This window comes from Oncorhynchus kisutch, linkage group LG5 (genome assembly GCF_002021735.2).
Source record: "Oncorhynchus kisutch isolate 150728-3 linkage group LG5, Okis_V2, whole genome shotgun sequence".
In the NCBI taxonomy this organism is placed as follows: domain Eukaryota; kingdom Metazoa; phylum Chordata; class Actinopteri; order Salmoniformes; family Salmonidae; genus Oncorhynchus; species Oncorhynchus kisutch.
In genome coordinates this window covers 75,994,869-76,009,868 of record NC_034178.2, presented here as the reverse complement: position 1 = coordinate 76,009,868, position 15,000 = coordinate 75,994,869, and the positions used below count along the sequence as shown (strand labels likewise).

The 15,000-nt window shown below is 40.1% G+C and overlaps 1 protein-coding gene across 1 annotated transcript; it reads right to left on the bottom strand.

Annotated features, from left to right (window-relative positions):
- Positions 1-2,143: 2,143 nt before the first annotated feature.
- il10 (interleukin 10) lies at positions 2,144-12,484 on the bottom strand. The gene is made up of 5 exons (XM_031825856.1): positions 11,444-12,484; positions 9,494-9,553; positions 7,904-8,068; positions 4,229-4,291; positions 2,144-4,023 (listed from the first exon to the last, which is right to left on the bottom strand). Exons 1-5 carry the CDS (start codon positions 11,612-11,614, stop codon positions 3,928-3,930), a joined length of 555 nt encoding a protein of 184 aa, XP_031681716.1. The 5' UTR covers positions 11,615-12,484; the 3' UTR covers positions 2,144-3,927.
- Positions 12,485-15,000: the final 2,516 nt, after the last annotated feature.

Here is a 15,000-nt window from a genome sequence, read left to right as displayed (position 1 = left end):
CAGCACCTGGTAGTGTTTAAACCTATAGCTGTTAATCGGGGTGTTTTTGCCGTGACAGAGAACAGCTCTTTACAGTTACTGCAGGGTTTTCGGAAAACAGCGGTCCTCGCGACTCCAAGCGGTCCTCGCGACTCCAAGCGGTCCTCGGGACTCCAAGCGGTCCTCGGGACTCCAAGCGGTCCTCGGGACTCCAAGCTGATTCAAATGATCAAAGCTCGATGATTAGTTGATTATTTGAATCAGCTGTGTAGTGTGAGGACCACGTTTTGGAAAAGCTCATTTACAGGTTATGTCCCAAATGACACCCTATATAGTGCACTACTTTAGACCAGGATCCATAGTGCGCTACTTTAGACCAGGATCCATAGTGCATTATTAGGGTGCCATTTGGGATGCAGATGCATTTCTCCTGACAACCATGCAGACCAGCACGCTGATACAAACCCTGTACCCTGGATTAGTCATCACCTTTTAACCCTGTACCCTGGATTAGTCAACACCTTTTAACCCTGTACCCTGGATTAGTCATCACCTTTTAACCCTGTACCCTGGATTAGTCATCACCTTTTAACCCTGTACCCTGGATTAGTCAACACCTTTTAACCCTGTACCCTGTACCCTGGATTAGTCAACACCTTTTAACCCTGTACCCTGGATTAGTTAACACCTTTTAACCCTGTCCCCTGGATTAGTCAACACCTTTTAACCCTGTACCCTGTACCCTGGATTAGTCACCACCTTTTAACCCTGTATCCTGTACCCTGTACCCTGGATTAGTCAACACCTTTTAACCCTGTACCCTGTACCCTGGATTAGTCAACACCTTTTAACCCTGTACCCTGGATTAGTCAACACCTTTTAACCCTGTACCCTGGATTAGTCAACACCTTTTAACCCTGTACCCTGGATTCGTCAACACCTTTTAACCCTGTACCCTGTACCCTGTATCCTGTGAATGACTCTCATTGGAGATTTAAATGAGATGCAAGCAGAATCCATTTATGAGTTGTCACAGGTCACGACATACTAAACAGACACTCATAATGCACCTGTTTGTCTATCTTAGATAACCCTGCACCCTAGATGAGTCAACGCCTTCTAATCTTCAGGTGATGCTCTCAGCTAGATAGCGTTCATGAAATGCTTGGTGGTTTAAGCAGAGCGTGAGTACTTGGTGGTTTAAGTTCCATTCTGACTGTCTGTTTCACTGCTGCCTTGATGCACGTTCAAAGATTAGCGTCACACAGCGGCACAGCTATTTCCTCTTAACATATCTCTGACTAGTTTCAGTGTGCTACAAGAATACACACACACACACACACACACACGTGTCTCTCTCTCTCTCTCTGCAGAAATGCAGCAGCATCACCCTCGAATGAAAACCACAGGTAGAAGCGTATCAGTCAGACAAAATATGCAGACTAAGGTTTCGTTTCAACACGTTTTCCTTTCAATTGTCTCATTTTGTATATTCAAACAAGGTGAGGCCAGAATGGTTGTCGTTCCGGTAAAGGTGTGCTGCCTGCTGGTAAGTCTTCTATGTGGGTCATGTTTGAGGTTAGAGTGTGGACAGCTTCGCATCTGCTCTTATGGTTAGGGTTAGTACATGGTGTCAAGCCTCAAGTAAGTAAGTGTTAGAAAAAATGTGTATCTGAAGTAGTGAAATAACCTGAAATGGTCTTTACATTTTAATGTTATTTAGCAGATTTCTAAAGAATCATATGTGTTTCAGAGTTCAAATCAAAAGTTTCTTTGTCACGTTCGCTGAATACAACAGGTGTAGTCCTTACAGTGAAATGCTGACTTACAGGCTCTAACCAATAGTGCAAAAAAGGTGTTAGTTAGTAACTAAAGAAATAAAACAACAGTAAAAAGACAGGCTATAGCGAAGTTAAAAAAGTAGCGAGGCTACATACAGACACCGGTTAGTCAGGCTGATTGAGGTAGTATGTACATGTAGATATGGTTAAAGTGACTATGCATGAATGATGAACAGAGAATAGCAGTAGCGTAAAAGAGGGGTTGGCAGGTGGTGAGTTTGTACTGTATGCCTTTGGGAATCCAACACCCAAAGACATCTCATTAAAATGTTCTGTTCTGCTATTTCAAGAGAAGAAGAAGAACCACAGGATGGGACATCAGATTCAGAAGAGGTCTTTATTGTGTCGTCGCTGCAGCATTACAACAGAATGTGAAACTGATAATCTACACTTAAAAGGCTTTTAAACATTTTAAAGTTTAAAAGAAGAACTGAGTTTTTTTTTTTAAACAGTTCCAAAGTAGAACATTTTATTTTAAAACTGCAGGGCAGAGAAAGTAAAAAAAAAAAAATCATAAATAAATACAAAACACTAGCTAAAAAAAAAAAGTTTGTTAAAATCTCTTGAAAAATAGATTTTTTAAAATCTCAACTAGACTAACCTGGTTAAATGAAGGTTAAACAAAAATACACTCAACCTCACAAATATTTAGGCACACCAACAGTACCCATCAAAGGTTTGGACACACCTACTCAGTCAAGGGTTTTTCTTTATTTTTACTATTTTCTACATTGTAGAATAATAGTGAAGACATCAACACTATGAAATAACACATACGGAATCATGTAGTAACCAAAAAACTGTTAAATAAATACAAATATATTTTACATTTGAAATTCTTCAAAGTAGCCATCCTTTGCCTTGATGACAGCTTTGCACACTCTGTGCTTTTCTCTTGCAGGCCCTCTAAGTTATTGTCAACGTTGTTGGAATGTGGTCGAAGTAGCTGATTTGTGTTAAAAGTTACATTGTTTATTGTGAATAGAATGTTGGGTGTTTTCAACAAAGGAATCTTTAGAATTTCGAGGAAATTCCATGGATGAAGTTTAATAAGTTTAATAGTTTAAAAAGTATAAATAGTTTAAAAAAAGTTGTATGCAAGCACACTATTCCAAACCAGTCTGCACATTCTAAAGCTTAAATGGCGTTTCCAAATTAAACGACCACTAGGAGGAGTAGTGGTCCGAAATAATCATGTTAGAAATCATTTGTATGTAGCCACACTTTTTCACAAGCCACACTAATAAACATTGTGGTGCAGTATTCCACTGAGATTCACGGACGGTTTTAATTGAAATCAATACTGATATTGGTAGTAAATATACTGTATGCTATAACTAAATGTTGCAATATGTTGTAAACATGGTCATGTGTAAATACACTCATTATTACAGATCAGTCAATGATCACATATTAAAACATGTTAAAGGTGAATGTACATTCTCTGTCACACTGGTAAATGTGTAGCCTAGATTCCCCTTCTCACTGGTTTTCTACACATGTACAGTAACACATGCTTCCTTACTCCACATGGTGGCTAGATTAACATCATGACTATACTATAAGGAAGGAAAGAGGTGCAGAAAGTAAATCCTAAAAAAATAAAATTACAAAAAATGCAACAAATTTGATGCAATACTTTACAGCAGTATGTTTCAGTCAATATGACTCAGTAATAAACGTTTTGATTAACCTGAGACTAAATGTGGTTCAGGGACTTTAAAGAAAAAGTCCTTGTGTGGCTTAGTCCGTGGAGCGTGGCACTTGCAAGCTCAGCCCAGGTCAAGAACAAGGGTTCGCTACCCACTGAGGCTACCACCCATACAAACATGTATGACAGCAGTGCTCTCAGTCACTTTGGATAAAAGGCAAATGCCATATATTATATTGATGAAGTCCTCAGAAGTTATTCTTCAAGGTGTTCTTTCAGAACTGAAGAGTAGGACTAAAGACTAGCCTAGTAACGTAGAGAGAGAAGGTCCTCAGGACCCATACAATTTAGTCTCATGGTCTTCCACAAAAAGACAGTCCCAGATGTTTGCGCTTTGGAGGTTATTAGAGGTTAGGGTTAGCCACATAACTCTGGCAAATTCTGATTGGTCAGGGGTCAGTGTTTGCGTCTCTTAGAGACCAGGTACTCCTCGATGTAGTTGAAGAGTAGGTCCAGCTCTCCCATTGCCTTATACAGGCCCTTATCCTGCATCTAGACACACAGAAAACATACACTCAGGTTAGAGGAAACAAACAAACAAACAAACACACACACACACACACACACACACACACACACACACACACACACACACACACACACACACACACACACACACACACACACACACACACACACACACACACACACACACACACACACACTCATTGAGAGGTTGAGGCTGAAGAGGACTTACCTTCTCATACGAGGAGATGAACTCGTTGATGTCAAACGGTTTCTTACAGGAGAAGTAGTTCCTCTGTAGAGAGAGAGAGAGATTAGGATTGTTATAGTAGTATACTGTTGCACCAGGCAGAAGTATTGGTTGCAGAGTGCTGGCTACTGGGAACACCAAACACACATTCTCTCTCTCTCTCTCTCTCTCTCTCTCTCTCTCTCTCTCTCTCTCTCTCTCTCGCTCTCTCTCTCTCTCTCTTTCTTTCTCTCTCTCTCTCTCTCTCTCTCTCTCTCTCTCTCTCGCTCTCTCTCTCTCTCTCTCTCTCTAGCGTGGGAACATTAGGTTTGTTGGATGCTGTGTAAGTTAGAAAGTAGCCGTGTCAGTGTTGTGTGTTTTGGGGTTAGACCGCCGTCCGGCTCCTAAATCAGAGGTTTCTGATGAGGTTTATATATGCTACTATGTCATACAACCTGACAAGGCTTTAATGACATGAAACACAACCATGGAAATATCATCTCAACAATATCCCTGTGACCTTAACCAAACCACATCAAGACACTTTCACATCATACACTCAGAACACTTTCACAGGATATAGGACCAGACTATATAGGACTATATAGGACCAGACTATATAGGACCAGACTATATAGGACCAGACTATATAGGACTATATAGCGCCAGACTATATAGGACCAGACTATATAGGACCAGACTATATAGGACCAGACTATATAGGACTATATAGGACCAGACTATATAGGACCAGACTATATAGGACCAGACTATATAGGACCAGACTATATAGGACCAGACTATATAGGACCAGACTAAATAGGACTATATAGGACCAGACTATATAGGACCAGACTAAATAGGACCAGACTATATAGGACCAGACTAAATAGGACTATATAGGACCAGACTATATAGGACCAGACTATATAGGACCAGACTAAATAGGACCAGACTAAATAGGACCAGACTATATAGGACCAGACTATATAGGACCAGACTATATAGGACCAGACTAAATAGGACCAGACTAAATAGGACTATATAGGACCAGACTATATAGGACCAGACTATATAGGACCAGACTAAATAGGACCAGACTAAATAGGACTATATAGGACCAGACTATATAGGACCAGACTAAATAGGACCAGACTATATAGGACCAGACTAAATAGGACTATATAGGACCAGACTATATAGGACCAGACTATATAGGACCAGACTAAATAGGACCAGACTAAATAGGACCAGACTATATAGGACCAGACTATATAGGACCAGACTATATAGGACCAGACTAAATAGGACCAGACTAAATAGGACTATATAGGACCAGACTATATAGGACCAGACTATATAGGACCAGACTATATAGGACCAGACTAAATAGGACCAGACTATATAGGACCAGACTAAATAGGACTATATAGGACCAGACTATATAGGACCAGACTATATAGGACCAGACTAAATAGGACCAGACTAAATAGGACCAGACTATATAGGACCAGACTATATAGGACTATATAGGACCAGACTAAATAGGACCAGACTATATAGGACCAGACTATATAGGACTATATAGGACCAGACTAAATAGGACCAGACTAAATAGGACTATATAGGACCAGACTAAATAGGACCAGACTATATAGGACCAGACTATATAGGACCAGACTAAACAGGACTATATATGTCCAGACTAAATAGGACCAGACTATATAGGACCAGACTATATAGGACTATATAGGACCAGACTATATAGGACTATATAAGACCAGACTATATAGGACTATATAAGACCAGACTATATAGGACCAGACTAAATAGGACTATATAGGACCAGACTAAATAGGACCAGACTATATAGGACCAGACTATATAGGACCAGACTAAACAGGACTATATATGTCCAGACTAAATAGGACCAGACTATATAGGACCGGACTATATAGGACCAGACTATATAGGACTATATAAGACCAGACTATATAGGACTATATAAGACCAGACTATATAGGACCAGACTATATAGGACTAAAGAGGACTGGACTATATAGGACCAGACTATATAGGACTATATAGGACCAGACTATATAGGACCAGCCTATATAGGACTAAAGAGGACTGGACTATATAGGACCAGACTATATAGGACTATAGGACCAGACTATATAGGACCAGACTATATAGGACTATATAGGACCAGACTATATGGGACTATATAGGACCAGGCTATATAGGACTATATAGGGCCAGGCTATATAGGACCAGGCTATATAGGACCAGACTATATAGGACTATATAGGACCAGACTATATAGGACCAGACTATATAGGACCAGACTATATAGGACTATATAGGGCCAGACTATATAGGACCAGACTATATAGGACCAGACTATATAGGACCAGACTATATAGGGCCAGGCTATATAGGACTATATAGGACCAGACTATATAGGACTATATAGGACCAGGCTATATAGGACTATATAGGGCCAGGCTATATAGGACTATATAGGGCCAGACTATATAGGACCAGACTATATAGGACCAGACTATATAGGACCAGACTATATAGGACTATATAGGACCAGACTATATAGGACCAGGCTATATAGGACTATATAGGACCAGACTATATAGGACTATATAGGGCCAGGCTATATAGGACTATATAGGACCAGACTATATAGGACTATATAGGGCCAGACTATATAGGACTATATAGGGCCAGACTATATAGGACTATATAGGGCCAGACTATATAGGACCAGGCTATATAGGACTATATAGGACCAGACTATATAGGACCAGGCTATATAGGACTATATAGGACCAGACTATATAGGACTATATAGGGCCAGGCTATATAGGACTATATAGGACCAGACTATATAGGACTATATAGGGCCAGACTATATAGGACTATATAGGGCCAGACTATATAGGACTATATAGGGCCAGACTATATAGGACCAGGCTATATAGGACTATATAGGACCAGACTATATAGGACCAGGCTATATAGGACTATATAGGACCAGACTATATAGGACTATATAGGGCCAGGCTATATAGGACTATATAGGGCCAGGCTATATAGGACTATATAGGACCAGACTATATAGGACTATATAGGGCCAGACTATATAGGACTATATAGGGCCAGACTATATAGGACTATATAGGGCCAGACTATATAGGACCAGGCTATATAGGACTATATAGGACCAGACTATATAGGACCAGGCTATATAGGACTATATAGGACCAGACTATATAGGACTATATAGGACCAGACTATATAGGACTATATAGGGCCAGGCTATATAGGACTATATAGGACCAGACTATATAGGACTATATAGGGCCAGACTATATAGGACTATATAGGGCCAGACTATATAGGACTATATAGGGCCAGACTATATAGGACCAGGCTATATAGGACTATATAGGACCAGACTATATAGGACCAGGCTATATAGGACTATATAGGACCAGACTATATAGGACTATATAGGGCCAGGCTATATAGGACCAGACTATATAGGACTATATAGGACCAGACTATATAGGACTATATAGGGCCAGGCTATATAGGACTATATAGGACCAGACTATATAGGACTATATAGGGCCAGGATACGCATCGAGCCAGTCTACTTACACATTGGACGATCTCTTTCTTCAGCTCGTGGAAGATGTTTCCGATGGAGTCGATGGGAGATTTAAAGTCGTTGTTGTTCTGTGTTCTGTTGTTCATGGCGGTGGGCAGCACCGTGTCGAGATAGAACTTCAGGATGCTGTCCATAGCGTGACACCCCACCGGGGTCTGATGAGGAAACAACATCATTAATATCACACTGACAGAGACAGGAACAGTAACTACGATTCTGAGAAAGCGTTGTCGCCACACAATTGACTGTGACTTCATTGTGCCAATACTAGATGTGTTTATTTATATATACTTGGTTTGAACTGTTAGTTTGTTTTGCCAATATCTCATTTGTTGTCAAGTTAAGGTTTCTTTTATTTTCAAATATCAGTTTTAACTAGAGATAAGGAAATTATAACTAACCGTAACTAGAGATAAGGAAATTATAACTAACCGTAACTAGAGATAAGGAAATTATAACTAACCGTAACTAGAGATAAGGAAATTATAACTAACCGTAACTAGAGATAAGGAAATTATACTGAGGAAACAATCCAGCAACTCTTGGAGGACATCAGTATAACTAGTATAGCCATCAGTATAACTAGTATAGCCATCAGTATAACTAGTATAGCCATCAGTATAACTAGTATAGCCATCAGTATAACTAGTATAGCCATCAGTATAACTAGTATAGCCATCAGTATAACTAGTATAGCCATCAATATAACTAGTATAGCCATCAGTATAACTAGTATAGCCATCAGTATAACTAGTATAGCCATCAGTATAACTAGTATAGCCATCAGTATAACTAGTATAGCCATCAGTATAACTAGTATAGCCATCAATATAACTAGTATAGCCATCAGTATAACTAGTATAGCCATCAGTATAACTAGTATAGCCATCAATATAACTAGTATAGCCATCAGTATAACTAGTATAGCCATCAGTATAACTAGTATAGCCATCAGTATAACTAGTATAGCCATCAGTATAACTAGTATAGCCATCAGTATAACTAGTATAGCCATCAATATAACTAGTATAGCCATCAGTATAACTAGTATAGCCATCAGTATAACTAGTATAGCCATCAGTATAACTAGTATAGCCATCAGTATAACTAGTATAGCCATCAATATAACTAGTATAGCCATCAATATAACTAGTATAGCCATCAGTATAACTAGTATAGCCATCAATATAACTAGTATAGCCATCAGTATAACTAGTATAGCCATCAGTATAACTAGTATAGCCATCAATATAACTAGTATAGCCATCAGTATAACTAGTATAGCCATCAGTATAACTAGTATAGTCATCAATATAACTAGTATAGCCATCAATATAACTAGTATAGCCATCAATATAACTAGTATAGCCATCAGTATAACTGGTATAGCCATCAGTATAACTAGTATAGCCATCAGTATAACTAGTATAGCCATCAGGGTAGTTTCTTAATATTCATGTCACTTCTAACTCAGGAATGGATTGGACGTGCATCCTGGTGCTGATGTGAGTGTCTCATCCCGTTACATCAGGGGGAAACTCTATCCTGCTGTTAGAATAGACAGAATAATGTGAACTCACCTTCAAGTGGTGTAGAATCCCTTCGTCCAGCAGGGATGTCTCCAGCTCGTCATTAGCCTCCTGCAGAAAACAAACAGCCCAGTTTAGACTCTGTTTCCTGATGCTTGTTTTGTATCAAATCAAAGTTTGTTCATCACGTGCACAGGATATAGTGGATGTAAACGGTACAGTGAAATGCTTACTGAAGGCTAATATATCTACGTTTCTTCCTACAATATTCATCAAGTCTCTCAAAAACTGAAACTATAACTCCATAAAGTAGAAGTAGAAGCTTCTACTTTACTAAACAAATGGTTTGAACAACAATGCGCAGAAAGTGTGATGTCACAATTTTTTCTTCAAGGTAATATATCTTGCTGGGATTTGACCCAATTCCTTGTCGTCAGTGAGTGTTCTGGTCCCCGAGATCTTCTCTCTACCCGTTGAGCTACTGTTCAGGTGACATTCCATGAACAAATCATAACTACATTGTAAGTACGGTATCAAGTAGAGGTCGGTGTTTTGAAAGGAACTTGGAATCACTGGAACACACAGCAAAATCAATGGGATTTTTGCAACCACGTGATCAAACGAAGCTTCGGACATCATTGATCAAGGGATTATGTTACTTTGAAACTAGCATCGGTACATTGTGACGGATCAGTAGTGTTTTGAAAACCGCATCTGAGCACCAGGTATCAGTCGTTCCATCACTACCTAGTGCTATAACAAAACAGATGTTGCCTGCATTCTGATTTCATTTGGTTGTCATGGCAGGGGTCAGAGACAGTCAGTAGAGAGAGAGGGAGAGCACTGTCCATGTTGAGGCACAGGGAGAGGATCAACAGGTCATCAGAGTTTAGAAGGCAGTCTGTCTGGTAAAGCACATTACACAGCAATTTACATCACGCACAGATTGGAACTACCAGTTCAACTCCTCATCTTGGCTTGACCTGAAGCCTGACTGTGACAAATGTCGTTGCCTGCATTCCGATTTAATTTGGTTGTCATGGAGATTGAAGACATGGCTGCGCTCAAAAATGATGACAAAGCAGATTGAACCATGTTGTCTGTCCGTCATTTCCACCAGGACACACTGCTTACCATAGATAGAAAAACAATATGCCTCAATGGGTATTTGGTGCATTTAAGTGAATTGAGACTAAAGAGCTGAGCCCTCTCTGTACCACTATATATATATATATATATATATATATATATATATATATATATATATATATATATATATATATAGAGAGAGAGAGAGAGAGAGAGAGAGAGATTTATCTATCATGGGGGGGCATGCCCCCGGACCCCCCTAAAGAGAGTTGACACTGGAACCAAGTGACCCCCAATATCTAACACAAAGTTATGCCCTTGACTTACGTAGTAATATAGTATATTCACATATATATAAGGGTAGTAGTATAGTATATTCACATATATATGAGGGTAGTATTTTCACATATATATGAGGGTAGTAGTATAGTATTTTCACATATATATGAGGGTAGTAGTATAGTATTTTCACATATATATGAGGGTAGTAGTATAGTATTTTCACATATATATGAGGGTAGTAGTATAGTATTTTCACATATATATGAGGGTAGTAGTATAGTATTTTCACATATATATGAGGGTAGTAGTATAGTATTTTCACATATATATGAGGGTAGTAGTATAGTATTTTCACATATATATGAGGGTAGTAGTATAGTATTTTCACATATATATGAGGGTAGTAGTATAGTATTTTCACATATATATGAGGGTAGTAGTATAGTATTTTCACATATATATGAGGGTAGTAGTATAGTATTTTCACATATATATGAGGGTAGTAGTATAGTATTTTCACATATATATGAGGGTGGTAGTATAGTATTTTCACATATATATGAGTGTGGTAGTATAGTATATATGTAGTACTTATATATGTAGTATAGTGTACAGAGAGAGAGAACTTACGTAGTAGTCTCTGATGGTGGAGAAGGCGGTGCGGAGCTCCTTCAGTCTGACGGGGAAGCCCTCTACGAAGGAGCAGCAGCGGTCGGAGCACGGTACACGTCTGCACTGGGCATGCTCACACTGCAGCGCTGCAGCCAACAGCAGGGACAGGAGGAGAGAGCAGGGAGACATCCTGGAGTCTATTGGTTCCACACTCAACGGGTGCTGCAGTCGATTGGTTCCACACTCAACTGGTGCTGCAGTCGATTGGTTCCACACACAACGGGTGCTGCAGTCGATTGGTTCCACACTCAACTGGTGCTGCAGTCTATTGGTTCCACACTCAACGGGTGCTGCAGTCGATTGGTTCCACACTCAACTGGTGCTGCAAGTCTATTGGTTCCACACTCAACTGGTGCTGCAGTCTATTGGTTCCACACTCAACTGGTGCTGCAGTCTATTTCTGGTTCTGGTGTCTCCTGGTACTGGAGTGTGCTGGTTCTGGTTGTCCTCTGGTGGTCCTCTTGAGGAGCAGACAGGAGAGCATGTGTACTCTGGCCTAAACCCCTCATCATTTATACCCTGAGAAACACCTCACCTATTTCCTCTGTGATGCGAACACTTGGTCATGTGATGGGGGTTAGGGGGAGGGAGTTCCTGGCAGCACGAGGGTTAACTCCTCACACTTGATGTTTCATGATGCAACATATTCAGTCATTTACATGTTTATTGCGTTAGGGAAAGTTCTGTGTGTGTAATGAGAGACAACTCACTCCTCCCTTCCTCCTCATTTCATATTCACTCACTCATGTCTTGAAGACCTTGGACAGAAATAGAGAGATGGAATTCCTGGTATAGGTAATTAAACACGTAGATATAAATAGATAATTCTACATGAATCAGAAAAGATGCATGTCATTATTTCTGTTCAATTTGCTTTGTACGTCTTTCTGCCAGTCATGACAGCGTTCTGCTTTCCTAGTGTTCATCTCAAGGATGTATCTGCACTGAGTGGACAAAACATTATGAACACCTGCTCTTTCCATAACATGGACTGACCAGGAGAATCCAGGTGAAAGCTATGATCCCTTACTGATGTCACTTGTTAAATCCACTTCAATCAGTGTAGATGAAGGGGAGGAGACATGGTTAAAGAAGGATTTTTAAGACAATTGAGACATGGATTGTGTATATGTGTCATTCAGGGGGTGAACGGACAAGACAAAAGATTTATGTGCCTTTGAAAGGTGTATGGTTGTAGGTGTAGGTGTTGTAACTTGACACAACTGTGGGAAGCACTGGAGTCAACATGGACCAGCATCCCTGTGGAACGCTTTGGACACCTTGTAGAGTCCATGCCACAACAAATTGAGGCTGTTCTGAGGGCAAAAGTGTCTGCAACTCAATATTAGGAAGGTGTTCCTAATGTTTTGTCCACTCAGTGTCTTCATGGGACTAACATGTTCATAAATTGTGCAATTCAATTAATTCAAAAGGCTTCATTTATCCCCTGAGGACAATTCTATCATTATATTATTTAATGCAGGGTTGGCAACGGACTGATAAAAATAAATGATTTAAAATAATAATAATTAAGGATTTTCGTTTTTTTTGGTCGAAAAAAGACTAATATCCCCCATGAATTCAGCAGAAAAAAGTTCTGTTCCCACAAATAAAAAAGAGAATCTTTATCGTGTCTCAACGTATTCTTATTTTCAAATACAATCTCTTTTTTGGGGAGCTTGCTTGTGGTCAATTTGCGGTGAATTTGAGTGGCCACTGATTTAAATATGTTGACCTTTCTGATAAATGATCTGACGTTCTATACAGTTTTGTAAATAATAAACAAATTCTGACATTTTCCATCAGTGTTTCTGATTAACGTCCTCAAAATGTATTTTGTTTACAAATATCTGGAGGTTTAGATTATCTGAAGGTTGGATTCGACAGTGACTGAATTAGAACACAGTATATTCTATGGAAAATATTTTAAATAACCGAAACGTATATTAGTTTTTGCCCTAGCAATACACAGCTGAGAGAGAAAGAGACAGACAGACAGAGAGAGAGAGAATGGAGAGAGGTAGACAGAGACAGAGAGAGACCCAGAGAGCGAGAGAGAGAGGGAGAGTCAGAAAGATGAAAGAGACTCAATGAGGATAGACTTGCTATTGAGAAAGGCTGCCGTTGGCAGACCTGATTCTCAAGCGACGACAGGCTATGTGCACACTGCCCACAAAATGAGGTGGAAACTGAGCTGCACTTCCTAACCTGCTAAATGTATGACCATATTAGAAACACATATTTCCCTCAGACCCACAAAGAATTCGAAAACAAGCCCAATTTCGATAAACTCCCATATCTATTGGGTGAAATGCCACAGTGTGCCATCACAGCAGTAAGATTTGTGACCTGTTGCCACAAGAAAAGGGCAACCAGTGAAGAACAAACACCATAGTAAATACAACCACACATGTTTATTTATGGTGCACATAAATGTATTTATGCACATGGTTATAACACTGTATATAGACATAATGACATTTGAAATGTGTCCAATGCCAATAAAGCCCATTGAATTGAGAGAGAGAGACAGACAGACAGACAGACAGACAGACAGACAGACAGACGACAGACAGACAGACATAGAGAGAGACAGAGAGAGAGAGAGACAGACAGACAAAGAGAGAGAGAGACAGACAGACATACAGACAGACAGACAGACATAGAGAGAGAGAGAGAGAGAGAGAGAGGACAGACAGACAGACAGACACGACAGACAGACAGACAGACAGACAGACAGACATAGAGAGAGACAGAGAGAGACAGACGACAGACAGACAGACAGACAGACAGACAGACAGACAGACAGACAGCAGACAGAGAGAGACAGACAGACAGACAGACAGACGACAGACAGACAGACAGACAGACAGACAGACAGACAGACAGACAGACAGACAGACAGACAGAGAGAGACAGAGAGAGAGAGAGACAGACAGACAGACAGACAGACAGACAGACAGACAGACAGACAGACAGACAGACAGACAGACAGAACAGACAGACAGACATAGAGAGAGACAGAGAGAGAGAGAGAGACAGAACAGACAAAGAGAGAGAGAGAGACAGAACAGACAAAGAGAGAGAGAGAGAGAGAGAGAGAGACAGAGAGAGAGACAGACCAGACAAAGAGAGAGAGAGAGAGAGAGAGAGAGACAGACAGACAGACAGACAGACAGACAGACAGACAGACAGACAGACAGACATAGAGAGAGACAGAGAGAGAGAGAGAGACAGACAGACAAGAGAGAGAGAGAGAGAGAGAGAGAGAGAGAGAGAGAGAGAGAGACAGAGAGAGAGACAGACAGACAAAGAGAGAGAGAGAGAGACAGACAGACAAGAGAGAGAGAGAGAGACAGACAGACAGACAGACAAAGAGAGAGAGAGAGAGACAGACAGACAGACAAAGAGAGAGAGAGAGAGAGAGAGAGAGACAGACAGACAGACAGACAAAGAGAGACAGACAGACAGACAAAGAGAGAGAGAGAGACAGACAGACAGACAAGAGAGAGAGA